Source organism: Tyto alba, unplaced genomic scaffold, assembly GCF_018691265.1.
Source record: "Tyto alba isolate M040663 unplaced genomic scaffold, T.alba_DEE_v4.0 Super-Scaffold_2, whole genome shotgun sequence".
Classification (NCBI taxonomy): domain Eukaryota; kingdom Metazoa; phylum Chordata; class Aves; order Strigiformes; family Tytonidae; genus Tyto; species Tyto alba.
The window spans coordinates 83,777,492-83,792,238 of NW_024881282.1; the positions used below are offsets into that span (position 1 = coordinate 83,777,492).

Below are 14,747 nucleotides of genomic sequence, written 5' to 3' on the forward strand. Positions count from 1 at the left end.
TGAATGACCTTTAAAGCTGAAAGGAAGGCAAAAGGATACGGCTATAGAAGGAGAGTTGACAGGTGGCCAACAGAGAAAACCATAGTAGAAATGTGGCTTTGAATATTGATTTTTTCAATGTCTATTAGAACAAAAGAACCTTGAAAATAATGTTGCAACACCACATGATTTTGTGGAGTTGACATTAAACAGGCAGAAAAGGTTGATATAGTTCAGTATTTCTATTCTGTGCTTGGGGAAAAAGACAAATGTTGCAGGCAGATCACATGATGATGAAATACCTATCCACAGTTCTTAAGCAAATATCAGTCAAATAGCAGCTATGAATGTGGTTTTGCTTTAAAGCAGATAGAGAGTTAGTTTAATATTTCCCACCTAGCACTGATAGGAGGAATAGGTTTGAACATTAAAAAGCTTCCAAAGTTAAAAAAGGACTAAATGAGATGGTTCAGTCACACAATGTGGATCTTGGAAAAGTAATGGAATATTTGTATATACAGGCTCACTTACTGGCTTAATAAAGTCTAAGCATGGGTTTATGGAATATATAACTCATCAAGTCACCTTGCTGGGTTTTTTCTGTGATTCAAAATTCAGTTAATAAAGATTTAAAGTACTTTGCAGACTTTTGCCAGCATAATCATCTTGTGTAGCACATGATTACACATGGCAAAAGCCTTGCTGTAACTATATCTAGGTCAAGAAAATATTTTGTTGACTTTGGTTCATGTCTAAATGTGAGAAAGTGCTACCTCTGCCGGCAGAAACACTGCTGCTAAGGGCATGTGCTCTAGCTCTGCAAGGGGACTCTCCTGGCCTGATTCTTCTGGTAGAGAGATCTGTCCAAGGGAAGACTCCTGTGTGAGGCTGCTTTGCTACTACCTGATTTTCTGGCTAAGAAATCTAGAAATGCTTCAAAATCAAGCTTGTATATACTAAATAGTATGTGGCTACCTAGCAGATCTAAACTTGCAATATTTTAAATCGCAAATCATCAGCAGCTGAAAGTATTTCTAAAGGGATTATAGTCCTTGCCACTTTGGTAGTTATATCAACCCAAGAAAACCGCCCAGAAAGTCCTGACAGAGTTTGTCAGATGGAGGTGTGTGGTGAAGAGAGGTTATCTTGGATCTGAGTGCCAAGATGGACAGGATGTAAGTAAACACAATTTATGTTAACAGGATGAAAAGCAAGTTTCTACACCTTGAAAGAGTATATGCACTAAAACGTATCTCCTTTCTAGGAAACAGTGACTATAAATAATCTCCAAAAGTCATGGGAATAGAACAGATGGGCCTAAAAAACTTATGTGAATATTGGATCACTTAGCAAAAGATAATTTTCTGGATTTGGCTACAACGAAATACTGACTAAACCTACAAATTCTACATTAGGCCAGTATTCAGCACAACTGTGATTCCTCTCTGAATACTGTGTGCATGTTTGGTGCCAGTAATTGAGGCAACATATTGAAAAAGTTGGGAAGAACAGCTTCAGGAATTAAAGAAAGACATGCTTTATATCCAAGACTCAGGAAATTAGACCTACTTGATTTTCTTTTTGGTAGGTTAGTAGGAAAACTTGATTAGTATGTACACAAATGAAACAGGTACTTTATAAAGCTTTCTGAGCTACGAGACAAAGGTAAAACAAGATTTACTTGCATGGTGTTTACAAAAGACAGTTCCAACATAGTTGTAACGGTGTGGCAACGTGCTATAAATACAGAAGGAGCTTTTGTTTCATCTCAAAATTGTAGTGATAGTGCATTTTATTCATGTTACAAAAGACAGCAATATGCTTCAGAAGAAAAGAAGGCAACATTTCTTGACATAATGCCACTGAAACTGATACTTAAGCCTAATATAATACTGAGTCTGCCTTTTCAAACCAGACCCGACGAAGAATAATTGGAGGCATCCACTGATGGGCTACAGGATCGGTGCCCTCAGAAAATAAAGCGCCAACATGGAGTTACTCTCCCCAGTAAACCCCTTTTTAATCTGTTTAGCACATGGACCTCCTCCACTCTAGTGAATCAGTTTAATCAACCTGGTAACTCAAGATACTTTGTTAAGTAAATTAAATCTTTGTGTAGGAGGGACACTTGAATGATCTGTGTAAATAGCAAGCATGACTTCATCCTTTCAAACTTCTCCAGGAAGATTTTCAGATGTGTCTGTAAAATGAGCACTGAAGTTACAGGGAGGAGAGCTCTTTCCTTGAAAAAAACAAACCTGTCTAGTCCTGTACCAGTTGGCAGAGTACACCTAAAACTCTGCATCAGTAAACAGTCTTGTTTTTGGGATGACTCTTGCCTCTGAATAAAAGGTGGCTTTAACAGCTGAATAATCTCATTATGCGCACCCAGGCCTGTGCCTGCTGTCATGGCCAAATATCCGTGTGTACTCCTTCTAAATCTAAAGGGGTGGGAACACTTCCCCATACCACATAAAAAGCTTTTGTTGGAAACCTCACCGTAAGTGGATTCTAAAAATACCAGATTCTCAGCCTGCCATTTTCCAGGTTGGGCGACTTCAGAGTTGCCCAACAGACAAGCCCCTGCCCCGATGTGCAGGTCGCGAGCCTTTCAAATAAACGGGGAAATTTTTTGCAACCAAATTTACCATCGTAAAATGCCTAGGGATGTCCAGACGAGAATACTGGCAAGGCAGGAGGACGAAGTGGAGATGCCACATTTAGACTACAAACCACAACAGACGGCATCCATTGAATCAGATTACATCATATCTGGGTATTATGCCACGGTTATTCCTGGTATTTTATCACGGTGGCACGTGAACAGATCAGGCAGCGCCGTGCCGGGGGCCCACCCGCGCGGCACAGCCGCCACGGAATCCCCTCACAGAGCCCGCCCCCCTTCACATGGCGACCAGCGTGACGCAACATGACGCCTCATGGCCAAAGACACGTCACGGCAGTAACGTCACGCAGGGCGATCTGGAGAACCGTGCGCTGCGATCCCCAAAGAAGCACCATTCAAGGTCTATTCCCCCCCGCCCTCCCTTTCCCCTTCGCCGCTGACGGACCGCCAAGCCACCCCCTACACGCCCCCCCCCCCCCAGTCACTTCCGCCTCCGCAGCCTCCCGGTAACCCGAGCAGGGCCGCCCGCCGCCCGCCCTCAGGACCCCACCCGGGCCTGCCCTCCGCGCTGCCTGACCCGCGCCCGTCGGGAAGCACGGCACGCCGAGCCGACCGGAGCCGCGGCGACGTCGCGCTTAATCGGCGCCGCCCTTCCTTTCGTGTCCGGGAGCGGCGGAGCGGGCGTCTCGGGTTCGGTCGGGGCGGTGCTGTCGGTCAGGCAGCGCGGCGGGCGGCCGCGGCAGCGGGCGCCGTGAGGGAAGAGGAGCGAGGGGGGCCTCACGCGGCGGGGAGGGGGCCGCGGCGGGCGGAGGAGTTGGCGCTTCCCTGGGACAACCGGGCCCATGTCCGCGGCGGGCGGAGGTACCGGGCGGCGGGGCGGGGGGAGACCAGGCAGCCCGGAGGGTGGGGCGATGCCTTGGCGTGTGGGGAAGCGGGCGCGGGGCCTGGCGCAGGCGGGGGCTGTGAGAGGGTTCCTCGAGGCTGAGGTGTCCCGGGGCGGGGCGGGGGTGCAGGGAAGAGCTGTGAGGGTGAGGGAAAGGGAGGGCTGGGGTGAGAATGTCTGCAGGAACAGGGGGCCGGGGGCCGGTTTCCTCAGGCTTGCGGTGCGAGAAGGGCAGGCAGAGCTTGAGGAGGTGGCGGGGCTGGGGGAGAGCCTGCCTGCGGGGGTTGACCTGTGTAGGGGCGTCCTGGAGGCAGCGAGGGGGGGTTGTTAACTGAGATGTTTTGCTCCGCATCTATTCAGTGACTTGTCTGTAGTGTAGGCCTCTTTTTTTTTTTTTTTTTTTTTTTCCACTTTTTTTTTTTGTTTGTTTTTTCTTTCTTCTCTCCAGTGAAAATCGTGTTGCTGCGGATCTGACAGCAAACACTTTCTCTGGGATGTATGGAATCGAAAGTAAAACTGCCCGGCTGGTTAGGCAGGCCTGCCTTCACCGCCAGTGTGTAGGGGGGGCCTTTCTCTGCACAATAATTTCCTGTCTTGCTCTGTGGCTTATCTTTCAAAACTTGTGGCTAAGTTTATTTTCTTCTGACCGGCCATTGCATTTCTACTGTGTTCCTTCCCTTACTTTAAGAGAAACTTTAATTGCATTTAAATTCTTGGAACTTTTAATTTTCTAGGGGTGTGATTTCTAACGATGGAGGTTTGTAGCTTTTTGAGGTTTTTCAGCTGGTCAGAAGTGGGACATCTTTGCCTACATTCTTTATCCTTTATCTCTTTGTAATAGAGTAGCTACATACAGGAATGCTTGTGATCAATTTAATTTCTAGTAGCAGTAAAAAAGAATGTGAAAAATCTCAATATGCTTACTTTAATAAAGCCATATTTCTTCCCCCCACTTGTGTTTGCAAGTATTGCAATTCTGCTTCATGGTACTGCAGTCTGTGACAATAAGTTCTTTTTATTGATTTGGGAGGATTTAAGCATATCAGGCCAAGGTGTTGATGTTTAACCTTTTATTCTGATTGGTGACTACATTAACGATGCTGAATACCTTTTATGAATCTTTGGTCTCCTTGAGAATAAGTACATACATGCTTCCTCTTGAATGTTGCCTGTGTATTTCGAGACCTGTTTCTTAAGCTTCTGAGCCTAGAGTATCATGAAGCCGGTCCCATCAGTTCTTCAAATTCCGATATCGGTATGAAAAAAAACAAGTAGAAATTCAGATACAATAAAAAATTTCTTAACTAAGATTGCGTTAAATACGTCAGATAGTGAAAAATTGAGAGAAATAGTTTTCTCTGAAAATATAGCATCTGTAAGTGATGAAACTAAGATAGACATTTAGATGCTTTAACACTACAGAAATGGACTGCTGAGAGTCCAAAATCATAGGGAGCGCTTGTCCTGTATCTCTTTTCTCCATCCTTTCTAATTTTTAGCTGTGAGCACCAATTCTTCCTATTTCCTGGAGTATGAAGTACATTCACATAAACATTAGGTATTAAATATAAGTTATCTTAATGTTAATTTTCTCTTAATGTTTCCTTACCATTCCCTTAATCTGGACCAAACTATGTATTTTCAGCCTTCTTTCCTATGGAAATGAGACCCAGGAAGCCTGCTGCCTGTCTCTTTTCATTTTATTATTCTTCCTGCAACTTTTGAACCTTTCAGTCAGTTTCAGTCAAATTAGGCAGACGTTTTGAAGGTATAAATGCACTACAGATCTTGTGATAACTGGCAGCTGTGGAAAAGTAACAAGATCTAAATTAACCTTCTGTGGAGGGAAGGGTAATAGCATACACTTGGTGGACAGTTCTATTTTGTCTGTGCTGTTAGCTGACACTCGTGTGCTGACCAGTGGATTGGTCTGTGTGTAGCTGGGAGGCAGCAACCGCCCTGCCTGCCTCCTGCCATCAGTGGTTGGTAGAGATAAATGAGCTGGCAGTGTGATCGGAAGGATTTGTGAGATAAGGAGCTATGTGTGTTGCAGGTAGTGAGGAGTATTGAAACATATGTATTCTGTGACACAGGACAGAAATCTCTTATAAACTAGATTGTTGGGGGCTTTTTGGTGACCAGCGTTCATAGGAAAAAGCAGATAATACAGCCTTGTGGTTGAAATCACGATGTATCTGATTATGTTCCATCCCTTTTCTTTTTATCCCATCTTCTTTATTGTGTTTTTATGCAAGCAGCTGTCAGATATGTCTTTAAAACAGAATTCTGAGTTCCTAAAATTAGGAGAGTGAGTAGTGTAAGCGACCATGTTGTTAAAAGTTACATGTGTAACTTTTTTTTTTTTCCAAATTGTAATTGAATTTCCCTACTCCCAACTGGCAGGGGACAAAGATAAAAGCTGGAGTACTGGAATTGTGACATGCCTTTCCAGCATTTCTTTAATCAAACAACCCTTTTTTCCCTCGATGATTTCTTTTTAAACTTAGCTCCCAAATTATCTTTCAGAATATAACACTTTTTTTTATATGTATGTATGAGTGTGTTACTCTAATATTTTTTTTTGTTGTTGAATAGACTTCTTAGTGAAAAACATTTTAATACAATTACTGGAGAGCCTCATGCAATGTTTTAATGTACCTAATCTTACTAGTAAGATATTACAGTAATCTTTAAATGCTAAAAGCTTCCCTTTCAAACCCCTTTTGTTAAAAACAGTGGGAGAGAGTGTTTAGCTGTCTCAAACTGATGGAATTTCCGATGTGGATTTGTAGTGAGAAAAGGTTAATAAACTGTTATTGTTGAATTTGAACCAGAACATGTAGAGGATTTGCATCTCCCAGATGGAACTGTGAGGAACAGTTCCCGTTTAACTGGCCTACAGAGATGGAAAAATTAGTTAAGGTATTTAATATGAAGGGGCTTGGGAGGCTGCTTAGTTGTTTGTACTCTGTGGATTTTTTTTTTAATTTGGATTTTTTTCCCTCCTTGGTTAAGTACTGATTTCATAATCTGTTTTAAGGTTTTGTAGATCAGTGGTTTTGAAATATATTAGTTTTGAGATGTTGAGCTGTGAAACCTTTTAGTTGAAGACGTTTATTAGGGAGCCAAATTTGCTAGTACTTGTTTAAGCGACGCTGATTTGCTTGGTCTCATTTCCATAAATCAGTGTCAGAAACATTTCTTCGTTGGTACTGTTGCCAATTGCTGTCAAAGAGGCCAGGTCCTAAGTAGGTTCTCCATTGGTAAGTTGTTTCTGCCCATATCTGAATATACTGTGAATTTTTGCAAACAATTTTATCTTCAGAAGACCTGGACAAACATCTTAAATTGTAACACTGTGTTCCATATGGGATACTTAGTATATGAATCTGCCGTTTTATTGTTTTGGAAGTGGGGGAGGGAAAGTGAAATACTTACTTAGAAACAGAGATGACTTAGTTAGAAACGGAGATATTCTTTAGTGTGATGTCTTATTTATAAGTATCTTTCAAAATAGTTAAAAATAATACTGTGAGCACTCTACATGAGATTGGAATGCAAATGTCTCATTATGCCCTTTGTTAAGTAGATGCAGGAATATGTGAATCTAGCATATTTTCATCATCCAGTCTGAGTAAAATGTTAGAAAGGCAAAAGTAGAGGTAGTAATTGGAAATCAAACTGATGTTATTAATAAAAATTAAGTGATGGTTCTTTAGGAGGTATTACATGCAATCGTGTCCCATCAGTCTTGCCTATACATGCATTTGACTTAATATGTGAAAATTATTTTTTATTTTAAGAAATTAATTTAGCCTCAAGTGAATAAGTAGTCCTAACTGCCTTTTTCAGTCCTGTTTGGTCCAGTCTGATCATGGACATGAGTCAGCAGAATGCCCTTGCATTAAGGCCAGCTGGGGTCTAGACTGTAGTAACAAGAGTTACCCAGCAGGCTGAGGAAAGTGAGTCTTCCCCTCTGTTTGGTACTTACAAAACCATGTCTGGACACCACATCCAGTTGTGAATTCTCAGTTCCAAGAAAGTCATGGTCATGCTGGAGCAAGTCCACTGGAGGGCCTCCAACATTATTAGGAGGCTGGAGGACATGGTATCTGAAGAGAGACTGAGAGAACTGGGTTTCTTAATCTGTAAGAGAGGAGGAAGTCTTATTACTGTCTGCAACAACCTAATGGAAGACTATAAAAAGGATGGAGCTGTGTTATTTTCAAAGGTGTGCATGGATAGGATGAAAAGAAATGGATACAAGGTGGGGCATAGCACATTCCAGGATGGTATTAGGAAAAGCTTTTTCACAGTGTGGTTATTCAGATACTGGAACAGGGTCTTAGCTAGCCAAGTCCCTCATCTGATTGGACCTGCTTTGAGCAAGGGGTTGAACGAGGTGACCTCCACAGGTTCATTCTCATCTAAATCATTCTGTGATTCTACCCTTTCTTGTTCAATATATATTATCTTTTGTATTCTTAGCCAAATGAAACTAAAGCTTAGAGGGTTAGAAACCCCAAAGATGCTAAAGCTCCTGCAAGTCTGCAAGTCCCCAGAAAAACACTGGTTGAGTAGAAAGCCATACAAATTGGAGTCTTTGATAACTCCTCATAATCATAGCCTTTCTGATATTATTTTAATTTGTTCTGCTGACAGAGAGGTTTGTGTGTGTATCTTAGTCAGCACAGCACGCTCTTCCAGCTGGTACTTGTGCTATACAGAAGAGTGCTTGGGATGACTGGGGAAGTCTTGGGAGGGGTGAGCAAAGAGGGGAGTGAGATGATGCCTTTTGAAAGCGACTAATATATGAACAACAAATTAAAAGTACTTATTTTCCTGTGATTCTGCAGACTTGCCTGGGTAACACAATGCCAGCTGAGCGCAAAAAGCCAGCAAATATGGAAGAAAAAGAATCTCCGTTAAATAATAAAGAAAAAGAATTTAGTGAAAGGCGACCAGTGAGCACCAGGGAGAAGCCAAAAGAAGATGTTAAGGTTGGCATGAAGAGAGAGACTTTAAAGGTTCCTGAAGATAAAAAGAAAAAACTGGAAGAGGATAAAAGAAAAAAGGAAGACAAGGAGCGGAAGAAAAAAGAGGAGGATAAAGTAAAGGCAGAAGAAGAGCAAAAGAAGAAAGAAGAAGAAGAAAAAAAGAAACTTGAAGAAGAGGAGAAAAAGAAACAAGAGGAGGAAGAGAAAAAGAAACAAGAAGAAGCAGCTGCTCAACTGAAGTAAGTTATCTTTTAATGATTTAATTGTGCCAGATGCTGTAGTCCTGTTATCAGGATTGTGGGAAGAATTATAAAAGAGGAACTGTTTGAGTTGTAAATTGTATATAGTGTTACAAATTTTACATGAGTGGCTGAGTATGTTTTATGACTTCTACATAGTTTTGAGTTTTTACCTCTAACCTCTCTTACTTTAGTCTCTGATAAGGGGTTTTGATAGTGCTTTCCATGTGATCACCATGTAATGCACTATTATGCTTGAATAGAGAAGCACAGTTTATTTTAAGATGGGAGAAGTGTTTACATCAGAAAATTGGGAATACAGCCTGTAACAGGTCCACAGACCATAACAAGCGCAAATTATCATGGGGGGATGGATGTAATTTCCTTTAATCAATCATAGGCAATTGATACCTCAATGGCAAACACAGAATGTAACCTGGTGATATGTGATATTATTCAGACAGTGTGTGTTAGTATGATATCAGAAGGTACTACAGTGTTGAAGATAACATCTTTAGACCAATAAAGACAAGATTCTGGACATTCTTCATGAAATATGTTGCTTTCTAAGAGTGAGGCAATGTCATAGACAAGATGTATTTCAACTATTTAAAATTTTCTGTGTAATTCCAGTAGTCTGGGAATAAAAGATTTCCCTTAATTGTGTAATACAGTAACCTGTTGAAAGACTGTTGTTCTCTTCTGTAAGAACTTCATCTCCCTCTGGAGTAAATGGAATTTTATGTTTATATTTTCTAAGTTTCTTGGGATTAATGTATTCTGCATAGAATTGGTTGAGAAATTTCATTTTGTAACAAGTAGTACTTGTCTTTTGCAGCAAAAAAATCAAACAGTTTATGAAGCGAATGCTTTAGCTTTTTAGGATTAACTTGTTAAATATTTAAAGATATAGTATTAAGGGGAAATTGTGTTTAGAACTACTGGAGAGATTCCAACTATGACTTTTTTTTTTTCCCTTTGAACTGTTAACCTGAAAGTAAGGTTCTGTAATGAAAATGACTAATTTTTATTTCTCTTAGAGAAAAAGAGGAAGCACATCAGCTCCATCAGGAGGCTTGGGAGCGCCATCAGGCAAGGAAAGAGCTTCGCAGCAAAAACCAGAATGCACCAGACAATCGCCCGGAGGAAAACTTCTTCAGCAGACTGGATTCTAGTCTGAAGAAGAACACAGCTTTTGTTAAGAAGCTAAAAACTATTACAGAGCAACAAAGGGACTCCTTGTCCCATGACTTTAATAGCCTGAATTTAAGCAAATACATTGCAGAAGCAGTAGCTTCTATTGTGGAAGCCAAACTGAAAATATCAGACGTGAACTGTGCTGTGCACTTGTGTTCCCTCTTTCACCAGCGCTATGCTGATTTTGCTCCTTCATTGCTTCAGGCTTGGAAAAAACATTTTGAAGCAAGGAAAGAAGAGAAGACTCCCAACATTACCAAGTTAAGAACTGATCTGCGTTTCATTGCAGAATTGACAATAGTTGGGATTTTCACTGACAAGGAAGGTCTGTCTTTAATCTATGAGCAGCTTAAAAATATTATTAATGCTGATCGAGAATCCCACACTCATGTTTCTGTGGTTATCAGCTTTTGTCGGCACTGTGGAGATGACATTGCTGGTTTGGTACCAAGGAGAGTAAAAACTGTTGCAGAGAAGTTTAACTTGAGCTTTCCTCCTAGTGAGATAATTAGCCCAGAGAAACAACAGCCCTTCCAGAACTTGTTGAAGGAATACTTTACGTCTTTGACCAAACACCTGAAAAGGGACCACAGGGAGCTACAAAATATTGAAAGACAAAACAGGTGACACTTGAATATTGCATTTTATTTATGGAGAAAAAACTAGTTTATTTATGAAATGCCTAGATTTGTTGCAGTATTCGTGAGCAAAGTCTGTTAGTAGCGTGTAGAAGATAAGTGTATTCTGCAGTATATCTTTTTAAAAGTGCTAAATTGGTTCCTAATACTTTAAAAGAAAAAAACAGACTCTTTGAATATCTTTAAAGAAAACAGGCTTGACCTTTAGCTTTAATTCTCTTAACTCTATTAGTTTGGTGATACTCCCTCAGCAGCTTGAGAGTAATGCTTCTTTCCCAGATGGTACTGTCCTTTTCCAGTTGGCACAATCTGATTTCTCCCCTTCCACCCACATATATCTAATGGAGCATATGCCACAATGGCTTTGGGTTGTTTACTTTTTTTTAGTGTACCAGTATGAAGGAAAAATTAGGTTAGATTAACAAGGTATCCCTTACACGTTTATGTGGGCCAGTTTTATGTATTAAAATGTTGGAGGGTATAGACAATTTGATTCAAATCCTCTTAAATGTCTATGTTAAATACTAATATTAAATGTATGAGTATATACACCTTTGAGATCTGAAATAATTTAATTTCTACCGTGATTACATTTTTTAATAATTGTTTGCTTTTCTTTAAAGCATCCTGAATTGCCATTATTTGAGCCAGCCTAAACCTAACTGCTGGTCTTAAAACATGGTTATTCTTAAATCCTTGTGGACGCATTCCATGCAGACAGAAATAAGCATGTTACAGTGTGTAGGCACAGGCTTCAACTAAATAGCTGAACATCAGTCCAGAGCCAAATGTATGCTTGGAACACATTAAAATTTGGTGTTGCCAAACCAAGGCTTTAAACTTGGATCCATTGTGCTGGTGGATATTGTGCTGCAGTCCCATCTGGTCTTGGTCAGCAAAGTGTTGTATTTCATAGGACCAAAAACTGACTTTTGACCTGCTGTTATTTCTTCAAGTATGTTATTACTTTAAAGTGTGCTATTGACTAGTTATTTTTTTTTAAGTTAAAGAATATAAACTTTTATGCTTCCACAATTATAATTGGTTCTGGTCACGCTGGTTCTGGCTGAGTGAGAGTGTCAAAGTCTGGTAGGAAATGAAGTGAATATCCAAGAGATATGAAGAATGCTAAGAAAGCATGAAGAAAGAACATAAGTGATCTGGGCAGGGGAACTATAATGTTTACTTGCACAACTGGATAAAAATGACTGCATAGAACCTTGAGCAGCCTGCTTTGATCTCATCATTGAACCCGCTTTGAGTAGATCAGACTGGAGACCTCTTTATGCACCTTATTGGAATTATCCCAATGATCTTGGGTGCAAAGCTTTGTTTTGGGGAAGGAATGTGAAGAACTATAATTTATCACTGGATAAAGATAATTATTATTTATCTATATCTGAACTTTAAGGTGTTTATTTTAACTGCTTAATAAAAGTCGGGGAGTAAGTTTTGTTAAAGGAAGAAGACATCAAAAAACTTTCCTGCCTAATTTAATTTGCTTACAACATGTCTGGAACAGAGAGGTGCTTGGCATTTGCATGCTATGGAAGTGCAAAGACAAACTTGCCTAGTAAAAAGTCTGCAAGTGCTATAGAAATCTTTCTAAACTGTGAATTTGGGGAAAGTGATTGTTTGGCTGGTTACTTGCTTTTTTGTTTTTTTTTTTTGGTTGGTTGGTTTTGCTTTGTTTTTTTGGGGGTGTTTTTGTTTGTTTGTGGTTTTTTTTTTTTTTGGTTGGTTGGTTGTTTCTGTTTGGTTGGTTGTTTTTAAAAAAGCATTAATCCTATTGGAAAGAACAGTCCTCTGTGTAATTGAAACTTGATCCACTTTGCTGATACCAACAGCTTTCATTCCCACTGTTATTCTAGAACCGATGAAGTGAACAGGGAGTGAACTGTTCCCTCTTGTGCATCAGCAATGTCATGTGTTTAGGTTATGGTGTTTTGTCAGGTAAATGTCTCCTGAATTTACCTGTCTCAGGAGAGTGACTGTGAAATAACTCAAGCTATACAGATTGGTTAATTGAAAATTAATATGCTGACCTTAACAGTGCTTTAATATTGTGTTACCTGCTGAATCATTTAGATAAAATTAAAGCATTATTAGACACAAGGGTTTCTGCAAGTGGATAATTAGGAAAACTACCTTGAGTTACACTTCTGACAGTAGAACCTGGTGGTTTGGTTACACAGCTAAGGTCACAGCAAAATCTGTGTACACTGTGTCACTGGAAAGAAACAACTTGATTCCCAAAGTCTAGTGTGGGCTTTCACAAATGAGTGTTAGATATGGAAGAAACCTCTTTTATCTAAATTAAGAATGTTTTTAAGATCTGCTGAACTTGCGTTGTGGCACTTTGAAATTCTGAACAGACATGAAGTAAAATAATTACTGTATGCTGTACTTCTAATTGTATTCAAAAACTGTGCTTTTTAAAGTTTGCGTAGTATGCTTTAGCTTGCTTGAATTTGTTAAAATTTGTCTTTTGAGAACTGAAACTCTTGTACTGTTGTTACAGTACTTTGCTTTTTTTTACTGTTTAATAATAACATGGAGTTTCAGTGCTCATGTTTATGATGCTGTTGGTATATTTTAAACTTAAAATATATACCTAATGGAGTGCTGTCTCCATGGAAAGGCTATGAATTGGCACATAACCTATTTCCTGAATCCAAACTGAACTACTGCACTTTAGAAATGGTCAGTGGTTATTTAATTTGTTAATTTTTCCTGCTCTACTTTTCAGGAGCTGGTAATACACGTTATATAGATGTATTTTTGTAAGAGGGACAAGAAATAGAACTTCTGTTAACATTACTGCTTCTTGCCCTCCAGCAAGACATCTATGTCAAGTTTTGGTTCTGAGTTAGGTATAAGGGATTTTGTTGCTTGCCCTGTGAATGTGTTGTGTACAAAGATGACTTTTGTTTTACAATTAACCTGGAACTGAAAAAAACTAAGATTGATATCCCTCAACTTATATTGCTTAAACTGTTTTAGAATTTTTATGCCATAAAATGTTTGGGTCTTTTGGCAAGAATGTGATTGTGTACTTACTGCTTAATAAAAGCCTAATGATAATGTAATGATACAACCTACTTTAGGAATTATGGCATTTGCACCTTATTTCAAACTTTTATCTTCTGATGCCTTCATCTCAGTGCCGGATGCGTTGTCAGTGGTTACAGTTAGTTAGTCCAATGTTACTAGCATTGTTCAAGCTACCATAAAAGAAACTGGAAACTTGATAGGCAAGCTCCCTTTGAAAGTCCACGTTTGATCTGAGCCCCATATGTGTCTTTGCTGTAGTAGGACCCCAGGCAGCTCACCTGGCCCCAAAGTGTCCCTTACTGGTAAAGAACTGGCCATGCCTCGTCCATATTTGCGGTTCGCAGAGAGTGGATCATGCCACAGATGGGAGAATGCACTTCTCAGGAGCTCTAGCTGAGGATGAACTAGAACATTGCTAATGAGCAACCAGTTTATTCTTAGTTAACTCAAAATCAAGGATGAGAGTCTTTCATCAGTCTTCTGTGGCAAGCTATGTACTAGCAGAGATTACCCTGTTCTGCATATTTGACTCAAACTACTGGAAGTTCTTGATAATTTGTGGTCCAAAATCCAAGCTAGCCGTAATTGTAGTTTGGTAAGAAAATTGAGTTGTACTGTTCTGCATGTAGTCCTGAAACTGCTTTATTGTGCACTTGTAAGCAGTGATTACATTCCTTCAAATGCAAGTTGCTTTTGACAACAGATTTCAGTTTTAGAAATGAGATTTTAAAATAAGTATGGGTAGTTTTATAAAAGAAAACAAGGAACAAGTGAAAAAACATACGTAACTGCTCATAATTTGGACTGATAGTTTTGAAATAACGGGCTGGTTTTAACATGCAACTTCTTTTGAGCATCCTGGCGATGATTGCCCATTTAATCACTTGAACAACATGGAAATATATTGTTATAGAGGCAAAGCAACTTTTATCCAGCTTTCGTGTAAGTTGAATGTTTTAATTTACTACAGAAGTCTTCCTAGTGTGGGACTGGTACAGGGTAATCATGGCAGAAAAATAAATTAACCTTTCTCTTTGGACATTGAAGTTAGAACTTCTGTGACTACTATCCTCAACTATACTGAAGTTGGTTGGAAAAAAATAATGTTGCTCAAATTTTTGCTGCTGTGGTCCA

General features: G+C 39.7%; 1 protein-coding gene across 6 annotated transcripts in view; it reads left to right on the forward strand.

The window, feature by feature from the left end:
• Nucleotides 1-2,922: 2,922 nt before the first annotated feature.
• Nucleotides 2,923-14,747, forward strand: part of UPF2 (UPF2 regulator of nonsense mediated mRNA decay) — a 64,705-nt gene continuing 52,880 nt past the window's right edge. For 2 of the 6 annotated variants that reach the window (XM_042791867.1, XM_032985832.2), the window contains exons 1-3: nucleotides 2,923-3,005; nucleotides 8,345-8,724; nucleotides 9,765-10,544. In XM_042791867.1, coding sequence (XP_042647801.1) covers nucleotides 8,363-8,724; nucleotides 9,765-10,544 — 1,142 coding nt within the window. In that variant the 5' untranslated portion in view covers nucleotides 2,923-3,005; nucleotides 8,345-8,362. Of the gene's footprint in view, nucleotides 3,006-3,337; nucleotides 3,467-8,344; nucleotides 8,725-9,764; nucleotides 10,545-14,747 lie in introns of those variants that run through there. The other 4 variants (XM_042791868.1, XM_032985834.2, XM_042791869.1 and 1 more) reach the window with 2 other exon arrangements.